This window comes from Pezoporus flaviventris, unplaced genomic scaffold, assembly GCF_033815535.1.
Source record: "Pezoporus flaviventris isolate CSIRO_AGI_PZ_B2104156 unplaced genomic scaffold, CSIRO_AGI_Pfla_v1 ptg000036l, whole genome shotgun sequence".
Taxonomy (NCBI): Eukaryota; Metazoa; Chordata; class Aves; order Psittaciformes; family Psittacidae; genus Pezoporus; species Pezoporus flaviventris.
Genome location: NW_026892584.1, coordinates 14,473,696 through 14,490,660, shown reverse-complemented (window position 1 = coordinate 14,490,660; position 16,965 = coordinate 14,473,696). Strand labels below are relative to the sequence as shown.

The 16,965-nt window shown below is 45.2% G+C and overlaps 1 protein-coding gene across 6 annotated transcripts in view; it reads left to right on the top strand.

The window, feature by feature from the left end:
* Nucleotides 1-2,287: 2,287 nt before the first annotated feature.
* Nucleotides 2,288-16,965, top strand: part of PLEKHD1 (pleckstrin homology and coiled-coil domain containing D1) — a 35,718-nt gene continuing 21,040 nt past the window's right edge. For 3 of the 6 annotated variants that reach the window (XM_061463257.1, XM_061463258.1, XM_061463256.1), the window contains exons 1-4: nucleotides 2,288-6,592; nucleotides 14,579-14,672; nucleotides 15,552-15,641; nucleotides 16,165-16,241. In XM_061463257.1, coding sequence (XP_061319241.1) covers nucleotides 6,441-6,592; nucleotides 14,579-14,672; nucleotides 15,552-15,641; nucleotides 16,165-16,241 — 413 coding nt within the window. In that variant the 5' untranslated portion in view covers nucleotides 2,288-6,440. Of the gene's footprint in view, nucleotides 6,593-13,587; nucleotides 13,681-14,578; nucleotides 14,673-15,551; nucleotides 15,642-16,164; nucleotides 16,242-16,965 lie in introns of all 6 variants that reach the window. The other 3 variants (XR_009745088.1, XM_061463255.1, XM_061463253.1) reach the window with 2 other exon arrangements.

Below are 16,965 nucleotides of genomic sequence, written 5' to 3'. Positions count from 1 at the left end.
GGACTGTTATGTCAGATCTTAAAAATGTTGATGGTGTGCCGGTTGTTTCCCTGTGTTAACATGCGGAGCTATTATGTTTTCCCATTCCATTATTCTGCCAGGGAAACTAACAAATTATTATTTTTGCAGATTTTTTTTTTGGCTGGCCACTGTACCCAAACTGCTGCATGCATATGGGTATTCTTGTGATATTCTGGATTTAGTACCAGTGTCAGAGGTGAGGAATGGTGGGTGAGAGAAGTCAAGGTGTTAGTGTAAGAACTGACACATAACCACCGGAATGGTTATGTGAGGTGCTCTACTGCAGCGCTGGGAAACCAGGGGCTCGCGCCCAAATCTGGCTTCGCCCTTGTCACATCGCGTTCGCAATTTATACACTAAAAATTTCGTAACTAATACATATTCAACACAGATTACATCATTGACTAATACATATGCATCAAGGATTGCTGCATCAGTCTATTACGACATCAGCCTCTTTTGCGCTTGCGCAGCCCCCTCTGGTGGTCGCCCTGATGAAGTAAGGAGTCTTCCTCGGATGAAGTAAGGAGACTTCCTCGGCTTGTCCTTTTCACCTTTCTGTTCTTTGGATACATCCCAACCATTGTGTGGGCACTAGCATTTTCTTATCTTCCCTTGACTGCCTCTGGTATGTCCTTTTGGCGATCTTAAACATAGGTTCTGCTTGGGTAGAGTTTTACAATACATACTTCCCTAAATACACCCATACTCCCTTCACCATATATAGTTATGTTAGCTCTTGCTACCAAGACTACCATTGTAACATTTAGTTATAGAGTAACTATGATACAAAACGGCAAGGTTACAACGTCTTCTAATATGCAAAGCCTCACTATTGATTTATAAATTTTTCAAATATAATCATTTTACTATTTTATATGATTATTTTATTGTAAAAACTTCACCCTTTTCTAACAAAGGTACATACTTCAGTTGGGTAGGGGCATTGCCAGGCTGGACACTAAGCCCCAGTGTACTGAATTCTGCTTCCGTGCCCTTGTTACAAAGGCAGCACTTCTTCTGTCCTCAAAATTAATAGAACTAAGTAAGCAATTGCACCTTGAAACATTGCTCTGTCCCCCAGAATAACTGCTCTAAACCTGGTCTCTGATCTACTTGCTAGATCTTGTGTCATGGTACCACAGAGTGCAAAGAGTAAGGAAATCCTTCAAAAGTGCTGCACTGGCATTTATGTAGCCTGTACTACTTGTGTGTGTCATAAGTAGTCCTTTTACTTGACTTCAGTGTTTTCTGTGCAGGAGGCTGCCAGCAGAGCTGGCTAAGCCGTCACTGCTGAGCTGTGTCACCTAGTCAAACCATGTCCTTGGTAACAATCTGCTGTCACCTTTGAGATAAGGCTGAATAATGTTCATCGCAAGCAGGTAAGGCACAGGTAAAATGAAATACTATAGGAAAGGTAGAAATGGAGCTGGTGTGCGTGCTAAGCAGCTCTGAACATTGTTATAAAACCTCTTTGGGGAAGGTTTGCTCTTCCCCATCCCTGTGCACGGAGATTCAGCAGCTCCCAGTGAGGAGGAGTGCTCCCATGGCCGCTGTGCCCACCACAGCCTCAGGAGCAGTGTGGCTGATTGGGCACCAGTCACCATGGACACGCAGGAAGGGAAGGGAGCATGTGTTGGTGGGTTCAGAATCTAAAGACAGAAACAAAGCAAACAGGTAGAGCTGTATTTATTTACTGCTCTTGAAGAGGCTGTTGGTTGGAAACAGCCTATTTCACTATTCCAGCATTCGTGTAAGCTGTGTGATCACTTCATGTCTTTTAGGCATGATGAGGGGGAAAAATGGTGTATTGCTGGAAGCCTATGGACTAGCTTCTGGAGGAAGCTTTTTCAAATGTAGCTGATCACTCTGGTGTATTCTGACCACTCTGGTGTATTCTAAAGTCCCTAAAAATGGCTGTTGAGGAGAAACCTTAAAAAAACAAAACAAAAACCCCAACCGAACAAAACACCTACAAAAAAAATCCCCAAAACAAACCAAAGAAACACCCCCCCAAAAAAAAAACCCAAACACAGAAAAGCCCAAACCACCACCAGCAAAATCCCAGAATGAATAATGAATGAGTCTTGTTCCAGAAGAGAGCTCTTAGTAGGATTAACCCCCCTCCTCCCAAAAATTATCTCCTTTATATGCTGAGAGAAATGATCGTTGGCTATGGTGTCAGCCCCTGATCAAGCGAACCCCCAAAAGCCAGGCTCTGAGCGTTTACTGTCCACAAGTCTGCATGCTATCAGATCCTTTTGCTTCAGTAAACTGACAATTTATTTTCTGTTTTCCTGTAAGTCTCCTGAGGAGGTGCTATATCCACAGCTATAGTTTGATTAATATGACTCATGGGCCATCCAGCATGGATCTGAGTGGATTTGAAGGTCTGGGAGCTGGTGGAGGGCTTTGTCTGGAATGGGATGCTAGGAGCATGTGATTCCTACCAAGGGATGATGTCAGATGGGGTTATATATCTACAAAGGCTCTTTAATGCCTGTTTGCTGAATAGCTTTTCTTTGAGCTCTGCAGGACAGCTCTGAATTCCCATCTGATACTAAAAATTTAATCATATGTAAAAGAAACTGTCAATCTATCACAGCAGACACGGATTGATGGTGGTTGCCTTTGTTGTATTTAAAACAGCATCTGCACACAACTGTACATCTGGGAACCTGGAGCATCATTTTTATAGGTACGTATGATATTTTATCTTCACAAGAATGATATATCATAACCAAAACCTGAGCTGGAAATTCTTTTTATTTCTCCACATTGTTCTACTATAAAGTACTACTGTAAGGCTGCCCCGAACATAAAGGTATAACTTTTCACTCAAAGAAAACCCCACAAATACATGCCTTCTCCTCAGCTGCAGTTAGCCATATGTGTATGCTTAAACTGAAAAGTGGCATCTTCCAGCTGGTGGGTGGCCTGTGATGATGGAGCGTTACTTCTGTACTACCTTGTACTGCCTGCTGCTTCAAAGGTTATTTTGAGCAAAATTTTTTTGGCCTGATATGTAGGAAAAATAGGGACAACACATTAGCAAAATAATTCCTGTATCAGTACAACCTGTCCCTCTGCAGAAAGGTTTTCTGAGTAAAGCTCCAGTGTTTTCTCTCCAGCATGTACATCTCTGCTTCCCTTACAAACCATCATGAATGACACATCCATGTAAAATCTTTATTATTCTGGAACAAAAAATGTTTTGAAGAAAGCAGGTGAGCTTAATCCGTATACTTGGAAGTTTGGCCACCTCAGGTTGCTGTGCATGTAATAGATCCAACCAAGTAATGCCTTTTCTCCTCTGCTGCTCTCATTGCAAGGCAATTCCACAACTCTCTCCCTGTGATGGTTACACAGCTTCTCATTTATTCATGGCCAATTTAGGCCAATTTGTTTTATTGGAAGCATCAACCTTTACCAATACATTTAAGAGGGGAAAGAGTGCCTGAAACTAGACAGCAGTCAGATTTTCCCCTTTGGTCTCATTTAAACAAGTGAAATCCTTTTAGTGTCCTGCCATACTATGGATTAGCTGTACCTGTGGTCATCCCTTGAGTCCTTTTCTGCATCTCTTCAGGGCCAGGGAATCGGTTTGGCCAGAACTGTACAGAAGGGATCGCATGTGAGTCTGGTACAAGGGTTTATGTCTGCCTTCACTTCTAATGTAGACCACAACTGCACTTTTCTTTTTGCACTGGTGACACAGGATTGTCCTACTAAGGTCTTGTATACTCAGGTCTCCTTCCTCTGTTCTTATTAAATAAGATTGCAGATTAGATACTAATTGATTATCTCTGTATAAATGTCTTTGTGCTTTTGGGCTGCTAGGTTTCACCAGAGCTTCACCAAGTCTGCTTGTGCTTTCCTAACGATTTCTTTTTTCCCAGAGAATTCAGAGTAGGCACTTCTGCAGAACCCTACCCACCCTGTGGTGGACCCTTTTCTCCTGGATGCATTTGTGACACTCTTTTCTTGATCCTGAAATTTCTGGCCATTGAAGGAAGTTTTGCATCTGGCAGAAGTAACATTGAAGAACCTTTCAGCTGGCTCTTAATGCCGTTACCTTCTGTGTGTGAGAGGCAAATTGCTTAGACCTGCTGTGCTGCTCTCCTGCTCTTTCCCTCAGACAGGCTTCCGGTTTATTTACACACATAAAGGAAATTTTAACATAACCACTGTTATTACAAATTACTTTGTCCAGTAACAAAATTCACCCCGCTGCTGCTTATTGCCCTAACATTGCTGGCTCCTGCTATGTTTAACTCTTGGTCACTCGACAAGAGCAAGTTGCTCTTTCCCTCCCCTGGAGCTGCCCATTCTAAAGAATTTGCTGTGAAAGCACGGTCCCTTGCTTGTCCTAGAGGTCTCCAGAGGAAACAATACCTTTGAACATTAAAAAAAAAGTGAGATAAAGACCTCTCTTTTCTCTTGGTCTGCACAGGATAAAAAGAAGTAAAGAATCAAAGAAAAGAATCTGCTTTTCCTCACTGCAGGTCACTGCAATCAGATCTTTGAATCACTGATGCACTACAACGGCAGGGGCACCGGATCATTCTATACAGGAGCTCTTTGGTTTTTCACTGCACATTTATAAATTAAGGTGATACTCTTGGGCCCAGAATCCTTGTTATCCTTTGTGCAAGATAGATAACTCCAAGGAACTTTTCCCTCTCCTGGTTATGATTAGTATTTTCTTCTCAGTGCAGTATGTTGAATGGTCGCTACAGCATTAATGCTTCTTCTCTTCTGCAACTGTGTTCAAAAGTTGGGGCTCAGGTGAGATGGAGGCAGTATCTGCTGCTCTCCCCTATTCACCCTCCCCCTTAATGTCACTCTGAGATGGGCTTTGATGCTGCTCAGGACATATCCTGTCTGGGACCAAAGGCCAGTCAAAGCCAGGGTAATAGTTAAGTAACAAAGCACTGAGTTTGCTGACTCTCCAATATAGCAATCAATAGTGACTTTTATCAGGGACCTGCATCTATAATCTCTCTAATACCAAATGCAGCCTGTGAGCTTGAGGCAGGCTGTCTGCGTTTCCTCTATTTAAGATGCTTTGCAAGTGCCTGTGACCATACAAAATGAAGTGAACCTATGTCCTGTGCTGTGATCTAGCCTGTGGCAAGTTCCCAGGCTTCTAATCTCCAGGAATAAGAAAGGACTGTGTGGCTGCACTGTGTCACTTCTGAATAACTGCATTGGGAAGAGCTGACAGTTAGCAAGTACAGCATCAAAATCGATACATGCAGGATGGCACAGGTTAAAACGCAAGCAGATGCTTCACAGCATGCATGTGTCTTTATTGGTTATATAATACCCCAAAACTCCAGATGCTCTACCAGGTACAATGAAGGCAGTTTTTCCCCATACCCTAATCATGGATGGAAGGCAGGGTGCAGGAAGGAACAATCTGATGCCAATGTACCTTCCTGTGGGCATTAGAAAAAACGGGTTCTTTTGGAGGACTGTTTGTATTTCTGCAGGGATGGATGGTTTCAAGAGAGGAGCAAGGACCTAAGGAACCAGAATAAAAAGCTCACAGTGGGAGTACTAAACAGCAGATGAATGGAGACTTATGTGAGCTGTGTGACATATTCCTATGTCCTTGTTCTATGGCCAAGAAGGAGCTTGTACCAAAGAAGCAGGGCAGAGGCTGTGCTTGCCACATCTCCAAGATGTAGCAAGGCATGGAGGCAGGCAGAATTCTATGTTCTAGCTTTGATCAGCAATGGCCCTTTAAGGCTGAGCAGGACGTGCAGCATGGACACTGCCCAGCTGAGCCCAGCAGCCACGTGAACTGTGTGTGATGGGCAGTGCTAGGCTGGCACAGAAAGAGCCTCCCAATGGCAGAGGGAATCTGATAGAAATTGTTGGCTCCCACCCTGTCTGCTCCCCTTTTCCTTGGGACAAATGAGAAGAACCTGTCTCCCAGTGCAAGATTTTGAGGGTACATGTCAGAGTAAGAGATGCCTGACAGTAAAACTTCCAGCTCGCCCTGATTTCTGCCTGGGATACTGCAATGTCAAGTGAAATAACCTTCCAAGCTGGCTCTAGTGCAGAGGTATTTTGCTTTATGCTATTGCTAGGAGCTTTCTCTCTGAGCTCTCTCTGCTTCTCTGTGTTCCTGATCTCTGGCTCTTTGCTCCTTTTTTTTTTTTCCTTGGGCTGGGATGTGTGCTGTCTGCAATGCATCAGGAAGTAATACACAATGAGGAAACTCTCATCATCTGTGCATCAGGGGGAGATTTACTGACTGAGTGCTGAGCAGTCAAGTTATTGATTCAAACCATAGCCCGGTCTCTCCGTCTGCCTCTTGGAGTGGCTGGTTACGTCCTTCTGGTTCACTGCATTTAATCGGATTCCCTGAGCTGCCACGCAGAGGGGGAGAGTTAGAATCAGATTCATCTATGATGTTTGCTTCAAAATCCAGTTCTGTATCCCCTTCTCCATCCATGGAGCAGACAGATTCCGATGCTCTGGACATCAGCACCAAAGTGCAGCTTTACGGTGTGCTCTGGAAGAGACCCTTTGGGAGGCAATCGGCCAAATGGTCCAGGAGGTAAGCCACAGTTGCTGAGGGATGCTCGGGTGAAAAACAAAGCCGAAGGGCATTGCGGTAAGTTAGAGCCTGAGTGCTTGGCTCTTCAAGTGCAGTTAGCCAGGCAGAGACTAGGGGTGAAACTTCGGGCATAGCTTCCCTGCTTTTCTGATGCTTTTCACACATGGCACCCCATTGTGCTTTTCTTTATCTGCCCAGACCCTGTGCTGCATGCAGCTTGGGGTGGTAATAGGGATTAGCTGCCTCCTCTAGATACTTATGATTGTTTAGTGAGAAAAAGGGTCAGCTCATGTATTTTGCCCCCAAACTGCTTGACTTTTTTCACTAGCACTTGTTAAAGCTGCTTGAGTCCTTTGGGTGTGAGATGGCTAGGATGAACTGACAGTGCATGCGGGACTGTATGTGCATGTGTACAGTGTGCTGGGGCTTGTGGACCAGTGTCAGTATTGCTGTGCTGTCCGATGGTGATGGCATGCTTGGAACAGCAAAAGCAGACTCACTTCCCTGTGGAGAAGGCGGCTCCAAATTCTCTCCCATCTGGTGTTAGGGAGTTGTAAGCTGCTGCATGTTATCTCTCAGAATCAGGAGGTTTGGAGCTGGAAAGCATTTGCTATAACCTTTTACTGAGGATGGAGGTATGTTCTGTAATGGTGAAATAGTGGGGCACTTTGAGGTTAAAGTTTGGTGTATTTTGTTCAAATCAGTGAATCTCATGGGAGAGTTTTCCATTGGCTATCAAAAGGTGAGAGATGACTGTTTATGGATGGTACTCACACAGAAACATGGTACGGCTCTTTATGGAAGTACACTATCCAATGGAGTAAGCCTTCCAGCATTCCTTGATGGCAGATTAATGTCACTGCTGGTAGACATCATTGGCAAATGATTCAGTTAAAAGACTAGCAGCCAAGAACTTCCATTTTCACGCTACCACTGCCAGAGATGAGTTTTGTGACCCAGAACTTGTTGTCATGATCTATTAAACAAGGATAACAGTACTTACCCACCTTCAGCAGTTTGATATCTGCAGATGAAAAAGGCTGTGATAAGAGCAAAGTAATGTTGTTTTTCCCCCCCTCCTCACCTTTCCACTGGGGAAAGGCACAAATGAGTCATTAACAAATGACAGCACAGGAAGCCTGAGCTACTTCTGGACCTGAAAGGCAGTTTTGTAGCCTTGGTAGTAAAGAGTGTCTCAAGGCTTTTTTGAAGAATAAATGTACCTGCACATGAGCAATGTCTGTCGGCTGCCTCTTGTACTTACCTTTGGTGGGCACCTTTTTGCTGTAGGCTGCATAGTAAACACACCAAATCCATTTCTAGCCCTAGCTTTCCCAGTTTTGCTCTGTGTAATAACGACAGTGCTGTCCAGTCTGAACCTATGAAGATGGCATAGCCTGAAAAATAGTCAAATGTCGTTTGGGAAGCAGTTTTGTGTTTGTAGCCACCTTTGACTTGTGTGCAGGTTTTATTCTGTACTTCCCCCCACAGTGGACTTTTTCATCCCAGACGGAATTTGTGCTCCCTACTCAGCTCCCAAACACTGATATTTAAATGAATTATGTCTGGAAGCTAATGTGGCTGGGTTACGGAAAACAAGTGGACAGACTAAAGGAGGGGAAGGTAATTTGCTATGGGGGAGACATTCTTAAAAGGCTTTCTTCTTCCTAATAAAAATTTCTTGCAGGCAAATGGCTTGTGTCTGCTCTCTCTATCATTATTTATTTAGTGCTGTTCTATTCCTAGAAGTCACCCCTATCTTCATCAAGTGGTAAATATTTTAGTGCTAGCAGGTGGGAAGAGGCCATGGGGCAAGAATGATGTGGATGGTTAGCTGCTAGCACAGCAGCTGTGGGGCCTGGAGACCAGAGATGGGTCTGTGGGAGATGAACACAGGGGGTCTGTAGGGTTTGGAAGGAAGGGGTTTCTGGAGTAAAACCACTGGAACAGGAGGAGCGATAAGTTTGTTGTTTTTTTTTTTTTACCACAGGAGAGATTTTCTTTGAGTAAAAAGCTTACATGTTATTATAAGTTGTTTGTGAAGAAGAATAAGGAGCAATTCATCCATTCTCCGGCCTACCCACCCATGCCCAGCAAGACACAGCTGGTCAGTGCATTATTTCATGGAAAGGAGAAGTTTCCCACTCCAGTTAAATTAAGAGGGAAAAATGGACTGTTTCTAGATGCAGTTGAGGATCTGATCTCTGAGCAATGTAGATTTTGTCCTGACGTCTTGGACTGAACAATAGAACTACTCCTTGTTCTAAGGAAAGTCTTTCCAAGCGATGGGAAATAAACCAGCATGTAACAGGAGGATTGACCACATCAGGCCATCAGCCATGAAGATGTGGCTGCCGAGATGCATGATACTTACTGCTTGATCCCATTCATTTGGCTGTAGCAGCAGTGCTGCTGGAGACACAGAGAGAAAAAAAAAGTGAGTGTTTAAGGGAAAGATGGAGCCTGACTGGATAATGGATCAAGGAAAAAAGTCCAGGCATGGTGTCCAGTGCTTTGGAAATTGAAATCCCAGGTCTGGGGATTTTGCAGCTTTGATCAGTCAAAGCTTGGGTCACTGCATATTCTTGGCCCTTGATTTACGGTTCTCCTCTTTCCACCAACTGCATTCCATTCTTCCTTTGAGTTTATAACAAGCAGTTTAGTCAATTCAAATACAAAAGTCGCACTGGTACTGGCATCAGCCTGGCATGGAATGAAATGCACAAGGTACAAACCTGCTCTGGATGTTCCATGAACGGGGCGCTGTACCTTTGTAGGTAGGAAGTGACACATCTTTCTCTGCTGTGAATAATCCCAGCTCTGTATAGGCATGTCAGGTTCTAAGCTGACTGTCACCATTCAGGTGTGAGACTCTGGAGCTAAGGGGAACAGCTCCAGGACGGCATCTGCCCAGTGGTCAGTCAGAGTCAAAAAAGCAAGGTGGGGCATCGGGAATTGAAAGGAGAAAAAGTACTGCAAAATATGCTGATGCCTCTGAGTAAACCCATCAGAGATGCCAGGTTACTGCTGGAAGGAGGGAAATGCAGCACAGTTGAGAGAAATCTCATCTTCTCTGTGGCCAGTCCTGGCTGTGGCACTGCAAAGCAGGCACATAACCTTGTTTTCCAGCAGACTGGTTACCAACAGTCGCTAGATGTGGTCGCAGGACAGATGGAAAGGATAACTGTTTTGGACTGTTTTCTGCTCTGAAAAAAACCTAGAAAGCACATGGCTGCAGAGCAGTGTGTGCATGAGCAGCACATGGGGAGCAGGAGCTGCTGAGGCAGCGGTGCTCTGAGTCAAGCTTCCCTCTTACCCTTCTCAGCTTCCCACTTGGCTGGTTGCTGTCAGGAAGCATCCACCTCTTCCCGCTCCTTGCCTGGCTGCCTGCCCCTGCAGCTGCCAGGCGCCAGGAGGCAGACAGGAAAACCTGGAGCTGTCAGGAGAGGAACAAGGAGGGACAGGTACTGAGGTCTCTGAGCTGACATGCTGATAAAGAGTCGTTTTCCTGAGCTGTCCCTAGGGAGAGAGAACCGGGCTGCTCTAGTAACTGGGATTTGCTGCCTGCGCTCCTGGACCGGTGCCCGGAAAACCACCATTGGAAGGAAGGACCAGTGAGACTGCTGCAGTTTTATAATGTAAATACTTAACTCGGGCCGCTGTCACTTCAAACACTCTTACGAAGATTATCTAGTTAATCTTGTTAGTCCTCTGTGACACAAAGCAAGCACTTTGTCCCCAGAGATCAGGTATCTCTACTTGTCCAGTAAGGAGTTGTTTTGCCTAATCCTGGCAGATCACGCCTCTGGCTATAGATCCAAGTTACTCAAGACTGTTACTGCTCCTCTGCTGATTTCAGTTTCATTACACTGTGGTTTCAGCGGTTTCTTAGTGCAGGATCTAGCGACAGGAGACGGGTGACCCAAAGAAATAGACCATGCATGAATGGCTCCTGTATTGCTTGAGCTGCATGTGGAGTGTGTGCACCAGGTCTTCCCATCTTCATTGCTGCTCTCTAGGCTTTTTGCTGCTTTGCTTTTAAATATCTTTTTTTTGGTTTCTTGCTTTTACTCAGAAAGCTTCCCCTGTCTCTCCAGTACTCCCTTTAATTCTGCTGGCACATCTGTGCCTAATTCAAGTGTGTTCGGTGTCTCTTGTCTTAACTAGCTGCATCTCCCCATTTACCCTTGGCCATCCTTTCCCTTTCTGCTATTACTCACCTGGCTGTTGCTTCAATCTTCAACTTGCCCTTGAGTCTTGTACCTCTTCCTCCTTCACTCTGTCACTTCATGCCTCTTTTCATCATGCTGCATCAATTTCCTTGTCTTGTTGTATGTAGACCTTGTCCTGAAAGTCAAAGTAGTGATCTTTGTTGCTTGGGTGTTGCCTTCCCGGTAGGGATAGATGAGGGAATAAGTTCTGATCATTCATCAGCTAGCCAGTTTTTCAGTGTTTTTTTCTTTCATTATTTGCTGTGGAGTTTTGTTGTTGTTGTTGTATTTTTAACTCTTAGTTTATACATTTTAATTCCAAATCCCCACAGATTCTCTCCACGTCTGTAAGACTGGGGATCTAAAAGCTCATTAATCTGCAAGAGGTTCATCAATTCTCAGAGATCTGTGCTAGGCTTTACTCTTGGTTTTGTTTTGGTTTTCCACTGGAGCATACTATGGGGATATCGGGAGCACTGAGAAGACAAAAAATATGTAACAGACTGAAGCCTGGCTTTAACCGGGGTTAACAGATTAGAAATCACATATAGTTAAAGATCTTTATGTCTTGCAAATGTTTCTCAAGGTTGTTCAGCCTGAAAAGACTACTGAAAGTGACCAAAAGACTTTCTCCATTTCATGTGGTGTGTTGAGTTTTATACTTTAGTTTTGTATTTATAGCCACAGTGTCTGATTCACTCTGATTCACTGAACCAAGCACAGGCCAGGCAGAATTGATCTTAAAAGGTACTATTTCTGTATTTATTATGCTGATGAGGTAACATGTGCCTCTAAAAAATCAAATTCTCATTGAACTGAGCACTAGAAACATAAAGTGAAGATGCAGCTACTCATAAGAAAACTTTTTAATGGAGTTAATGATCAGAGGTGTGAATTAAAATGAAACAGGAAGGCTTCTGCTGCTCACACAAGCGATGCAGACAGGAGGAACCAGAAACCTGCCTGCTCTGTGGAGGTCTCTCTGATATCTGCCTTGGCCAGGGTCAGCTCTGAGCCTGCTGCAGGGGCCATGGCTGCTTTTGCCATGAAAGCAAATATGTCTGAAAGTACCAATCTTTGTTTCACACTGAGGTGAGACCTTGATGAGTGCACCCTCTCAGCACTGTGTCCCACAGAGATGTGCCTGATGCATCTGCTAAATGGGCTGGTGCCTCAAAGTTGTGTCATCAGTTCAGCCCCCACTTTCTCTGGGATGCTCCTTCCCAACCCTGCCTACTGTCTTGAAGAAACTGTTCTGGTCCCTGGTCTGTGACAGTGGCAAGAGATTTAGCATGGAGATTTCCATCACAGGGAAAGAAAGTAGTGCCCCATGGGCAGGCCATCTTAGGCACCTCTTACAGGGAGAGTATGGACAGCCACCGCAGGTAGGGTCATGTTGCTTTCCCAGCTGAGGGGACGTTACAGGCAGCTCCTCTGGGAGGTGCAGTGGCACATGAGCTTGGGCTGGAAGGGAGATGTCCCCTGGGTGAAAGGTGAATAGTAAGTGCTCTGACAAGTTACCTAGTCAAATAACTTGCTGGACACGCTGCACTGTGGATGAGCACTTTTTCAGTCCTCTGCCAACTAAATGAGCTCAGTGCAAAAGGGTGATTTTTGCACTGAGTTGCGCTGTTCTGTTTAGAGAGATTTTGCCAGGTTGTGGTCAGGAGCAAGAGGTGAGATTAGGCAGTCAACCATGATGTTTTTGGAGTAGCAAATGGGAAGACGGTGTGTCTTGCTGAGAAAGCAAGCTGGTGGCTTCTCTCCACCTCTGATGTCAACATGAACACGTATAGATAAGTAGGCAAGGAGAAGAAAATATTTGGGGCACAATAGTTGCTGTTGGTGTTTGTACATTCTGAACGTTTCTGGATATGAATACGCACAAGTTCAATCACTGCCACTCTTAAATGTTTTGGAGCAAGTGCACAATAGGTCCAGAGTTTGAGAGCCTTGAGCTTTCTGCAGTCATTCAGAAGCTTCGCTTTGTTCTTTGCTTATCTTTTGGTCCCCCTGCGAGCCCATGACTCATATTTCCACGGCATTTGGCAGTTTCGTTTATACCAGAGCCATGGCAGAAGAGCAAGAGATGGGAGCTGGTGGAAGTGGTAAAGCTTTCCCCTCAGTGTAATAATGAGAACTATTATTAATAATTAATTATATTATATATATTATTTTGGTATTATAATTTTCCCCCAGCTTCCACTTCTTTCTTTAGCTTTAGGAACTAAACTGGTACTAAATTGCTGTGCTCATCTGTCCTGGAGGCAGCGCTTGGCTTCATCTGACAGGTCCTCTGCTTCCAGAGAGGACTGGGGTGTGATGGGCATGTGGAGGTATTAGAACTGCTCTTATGGATCAGACCTCTTGCCAAGTAGCCCATCACTAACAGGGGCTTCAGTGGAAGAACCAGGAATCCTCAGGCTGCACGACTGGAAAGCTCTGCCCGGAGAAGTCTCTTCCAGATCCCATCCAGTGGAGGCTTTCTGCCCAGAAGCAGGAGGTTTTCCTGGGGCTGTTCTCATTGTTCACAGAAATGCTTTATCCTTTCCAGATTCCTCATGAGCTCTTGTCCTCAGGACCACATGAAAGTGATTTACACAGCAGTGCTTTGTGCAGTGTAAAAAGACATTCTGTATTAATTTTCAGCTTACTGCCTTTCGCTTTCTTTCCAAATCCCTCTTTTCTCATATTAGAAAACATGTACGGAACAGTGCAACACATTTCCTTTGTCAGTTAATCTTTTGAAACTTCTGTACTAAACTTGTCCCCATTTTTTTTCAGCTGTTCTTCAGCATTTTTGAGAGCTATAGAGATTCAGACCAAATTGAAGCTAAGTCAAGTAAGATATCTCCCCCCTCTACCACTGCCTGCAGGGTAAATGTAGCCTCAGTTTTCAAAGAGAAGAGGGACTCTCCCTGGGGCATTTTGGACATGCAAATAAGCTGAAAGTGGCACTCCTTTAATCACGATTTTGAGGACACACTCCAGCAAATTAGCGACTTGGTTTACAGAAGCTGTGATATTTTGTGGCTACTGTAGTGTTCCTCAGAGCACACGTAAGGCTGAGCAGAACAAGGCACATTAAAATGTGATGTGTGTGAGGGGAAAAAAAAATCGATTTACTTTGTATTTCCAAAGGTCAACGAGGGGAGACTTTGCCAGGAGCTCTGATTAAAATAGCTCTAAAATTTATTCCTCCTCCTGAGTACTCTTGTGGCTCATCTTTTGCCTTGAGTTGCCTAATGATGCAGATCTATGACTCTCCCTGACATAGACTCAGAGTTACAGTGGAAAGACTTCCCTTCTGGCTTATGCAGAATGGGAGGGAAGAGGGTGGCAGGGAATAGATTGAAATAACAAGCTTTTAGTTGCTCTTAGCCCATGTGAGAGAGACCCTTGAAAAAAGAAGCAGTTTTCTCTCAAGAGGTTGAATGCAACACATGGGCTAGATAAAACGTGTACAGGTCAAGATGCAAAAAGGTTTTGGCTTTGCTTTTGTCTTGGACACAGACCACCATCCCATTCCCCTGTGAATAAACGTTTCTGTGTGCATGCTGTGGCAAACTGCAAGCACAAAGCACTTGAGCTTGGCACTTGGTGTTAAGCACTAGCTCTTGGCTACAAGCCCAAGTAAGGCACCTCACCTTAGGCATAGATGAGAACAGTAAACTCTTCTGCTCAGAAAGCAGAGTTAGATATGTGGTGATTTTTTTGTGCTGTGGAACCATGACCACTGTTCTAGCAGTGTTTATTTCCTTTCTCTGTCTTAAAGGTTCTTCATCATTAAGGAAAGTTTCCTCCTCTACTATGCTGAGAGTGAGAAGAAGAGTTTTGAAAGCAATAAATACTTCAATATCCACCCCAAGGTGAGCAGCGTTTGCCTGGGAAAGGGGGGTTATTCTCTTTCTAGCTTCCTCCCCCTCCACAGGCCCAGTAAGTGAAGAGGTAAGTCAAATTCAGAGAAGCCCCCAAAAATGCAAGAATCATGTCAGTACCTCGTTAGGTTCCTCAGTGATTCAGCATGGCTTCAATGTTTTTTTACTTAATAGTATATGTATTCCCTTGTTTCCCTAATCAAGTGATCTTGTGGATGTGAGAATGCTGTTGGCAAAGCCAGTGGTGGGTCAGTTTTGGTTGCTGCTTGCTCCTAACTTGTACTTGCACTCGTAATCAGTCACAGCCATCCCCTGCTAACCCCTCAGCCATGAGCAGCAGCCTCTATCAGGAGACTGTGTGGTCTGAGTCTGCTTTCGTCCTCTGCAGTCGCTGGAGGCAGATGAAGCACATGTGCTCCCAGAAGTGTAGATTTCACCCAGCCTGGTTAGGGGCAGCAGGGCACCCATCCATCCCCATACAGCATGTGTGAGGTGTTGACCTACTAGTGGTGACTGTAGTGGATACACAGCTTCTCTCATGGTACCACTCTGTGAATCTGCAATGTCTGGCCCTGCTGGGCCATTACCTCCTCCTTGATAAGAGCTCCCCTTTCCATGTCCTACCTAGCAGCCTTACCTCCAGCCCTATGCAGCAGAGCCATCTTTACCCCAGTTCAGATACTACTTGGAGGTCTCCTGAGGGTGGTGGGAGTCCCTGTGATTTTCAGGAGCTGTGTGTATTGTCCCTCCTGGGATAGGCAAGGCAGGTCAGGGGCCCACAAGTGAAGAAGGGTGAAAGTTCAGTTCCTAGTTAGTTAATGGCTATACTTGATTTTGATGACTGATTGGAGCACGCTGGTTTATCTCCAGGGTGTCATACCATTGGGAGGCTGCGTCGTGGAGCCCAAAGAAGAGCCCAACATGCCTTATGCCATAAAGATCTCTCATGAAGACTTCCACGTAAGTAAACTTCTTTTCTTCTAAAAAAAACCCATAAACACCACAAAACAAGTTGTTGCTGATGAGCAGAGCTGAATCGGTAGCCTTTCGCACTCCACCAAGGTATCCTACCCTCTCTAGGCAGACTACCCTGCGAGAGGGTGGCTTAGCATCCCAAGTCCCCTCAAAGCTTTGCTGCTGCTCTTGTCTTGACAACCAGTGAGGAAACTTGCTCTTTCTGACAGCAGGTCTTATGATACTAGAGAACCAGTAGACAGATGTTCAGGAGCCCTAGAGCTCACATTGCCCTACCGTTTTATTCCTGCCATGACCGCTTGCCATTCACATCTCTTCCCAATGTGTGGTAGACCTGGGTTATATTTGCTCCCATGTGATGCCTCCATGGAGGTGGAAGCCTGCAGTGAGCTTTCCTCTCACTGTAGCTGTGCTACCTGTGTCCTGTTCATGCCCTGGGTGTGCAGAGGTGTGTAAGGCACCAGCCTCTCTAATCCAGGTTTTTTTCCCCTCCCCTCCCCTCTTCTAGGGTAACATTGTTCTAGCAGCTGAATCAGAGTTTGAGCAGGCTCAGTGGCTGGAGATGCTACAGGAGTCTGGAAAAGTGTAAGCTTCTTTATATTCCTTATTCTCTTTGATCTGCTCTGTAGATGTGTAAAGGATAAAGGGGAAGAAGCCTGACTAGAAGGACCATGGGGAAGGCAGAAAAGCTCCCCTAGACCAGCAAGACCTTCACTTGCCTCCTGGACTCATTCTTTCCTACACAAGAATGCTCTAAAATTGACCCATATCTTCCTGCCTGGGTGTAGTATGCAATATGGCTCTTTGTTACCAACCCCAGGCCATCATATCTCGAACACTGATATACCGGGTGGCATCTGCTGTCCCTCTGTCTTGCTCAGAGAGGTGGGAGCTCCCTAGACCGTTTTGTGTGGGAAGGAAGGTCCACGGGCTTGACAAAGCTGTGGGTCAGAAAACCTCCCTGGGTGCAGGTGTATGAATTTGGGGTAAGGTAAGAGCAGAACAGGCAAGGTGCAAAGCTTGTGAGCAGCTCTCTGTGTGGCTCTGCACCTCACTGGTGAGCAGTGACCTCACCGGCACATCGCTGTTCTCGTTAGCTGTCCTGGTCATGCTGAGATGTCAGTGACAGCCATGAAGCAACTGTGTGACCATGGGTGCGCATTCCTTCTGTTCAGGTCCTAGGGAGCTCAGGCCATGCAGCAGCAGGATTTGGTTTCTTGAGACAGTTTAATTCTGAACAGCGGAGGCAGGCTAGATCCCAGGGAGGAGGTGTTAGCAAAGCATTTCCAGCCCACCTACAGGGGTGAGA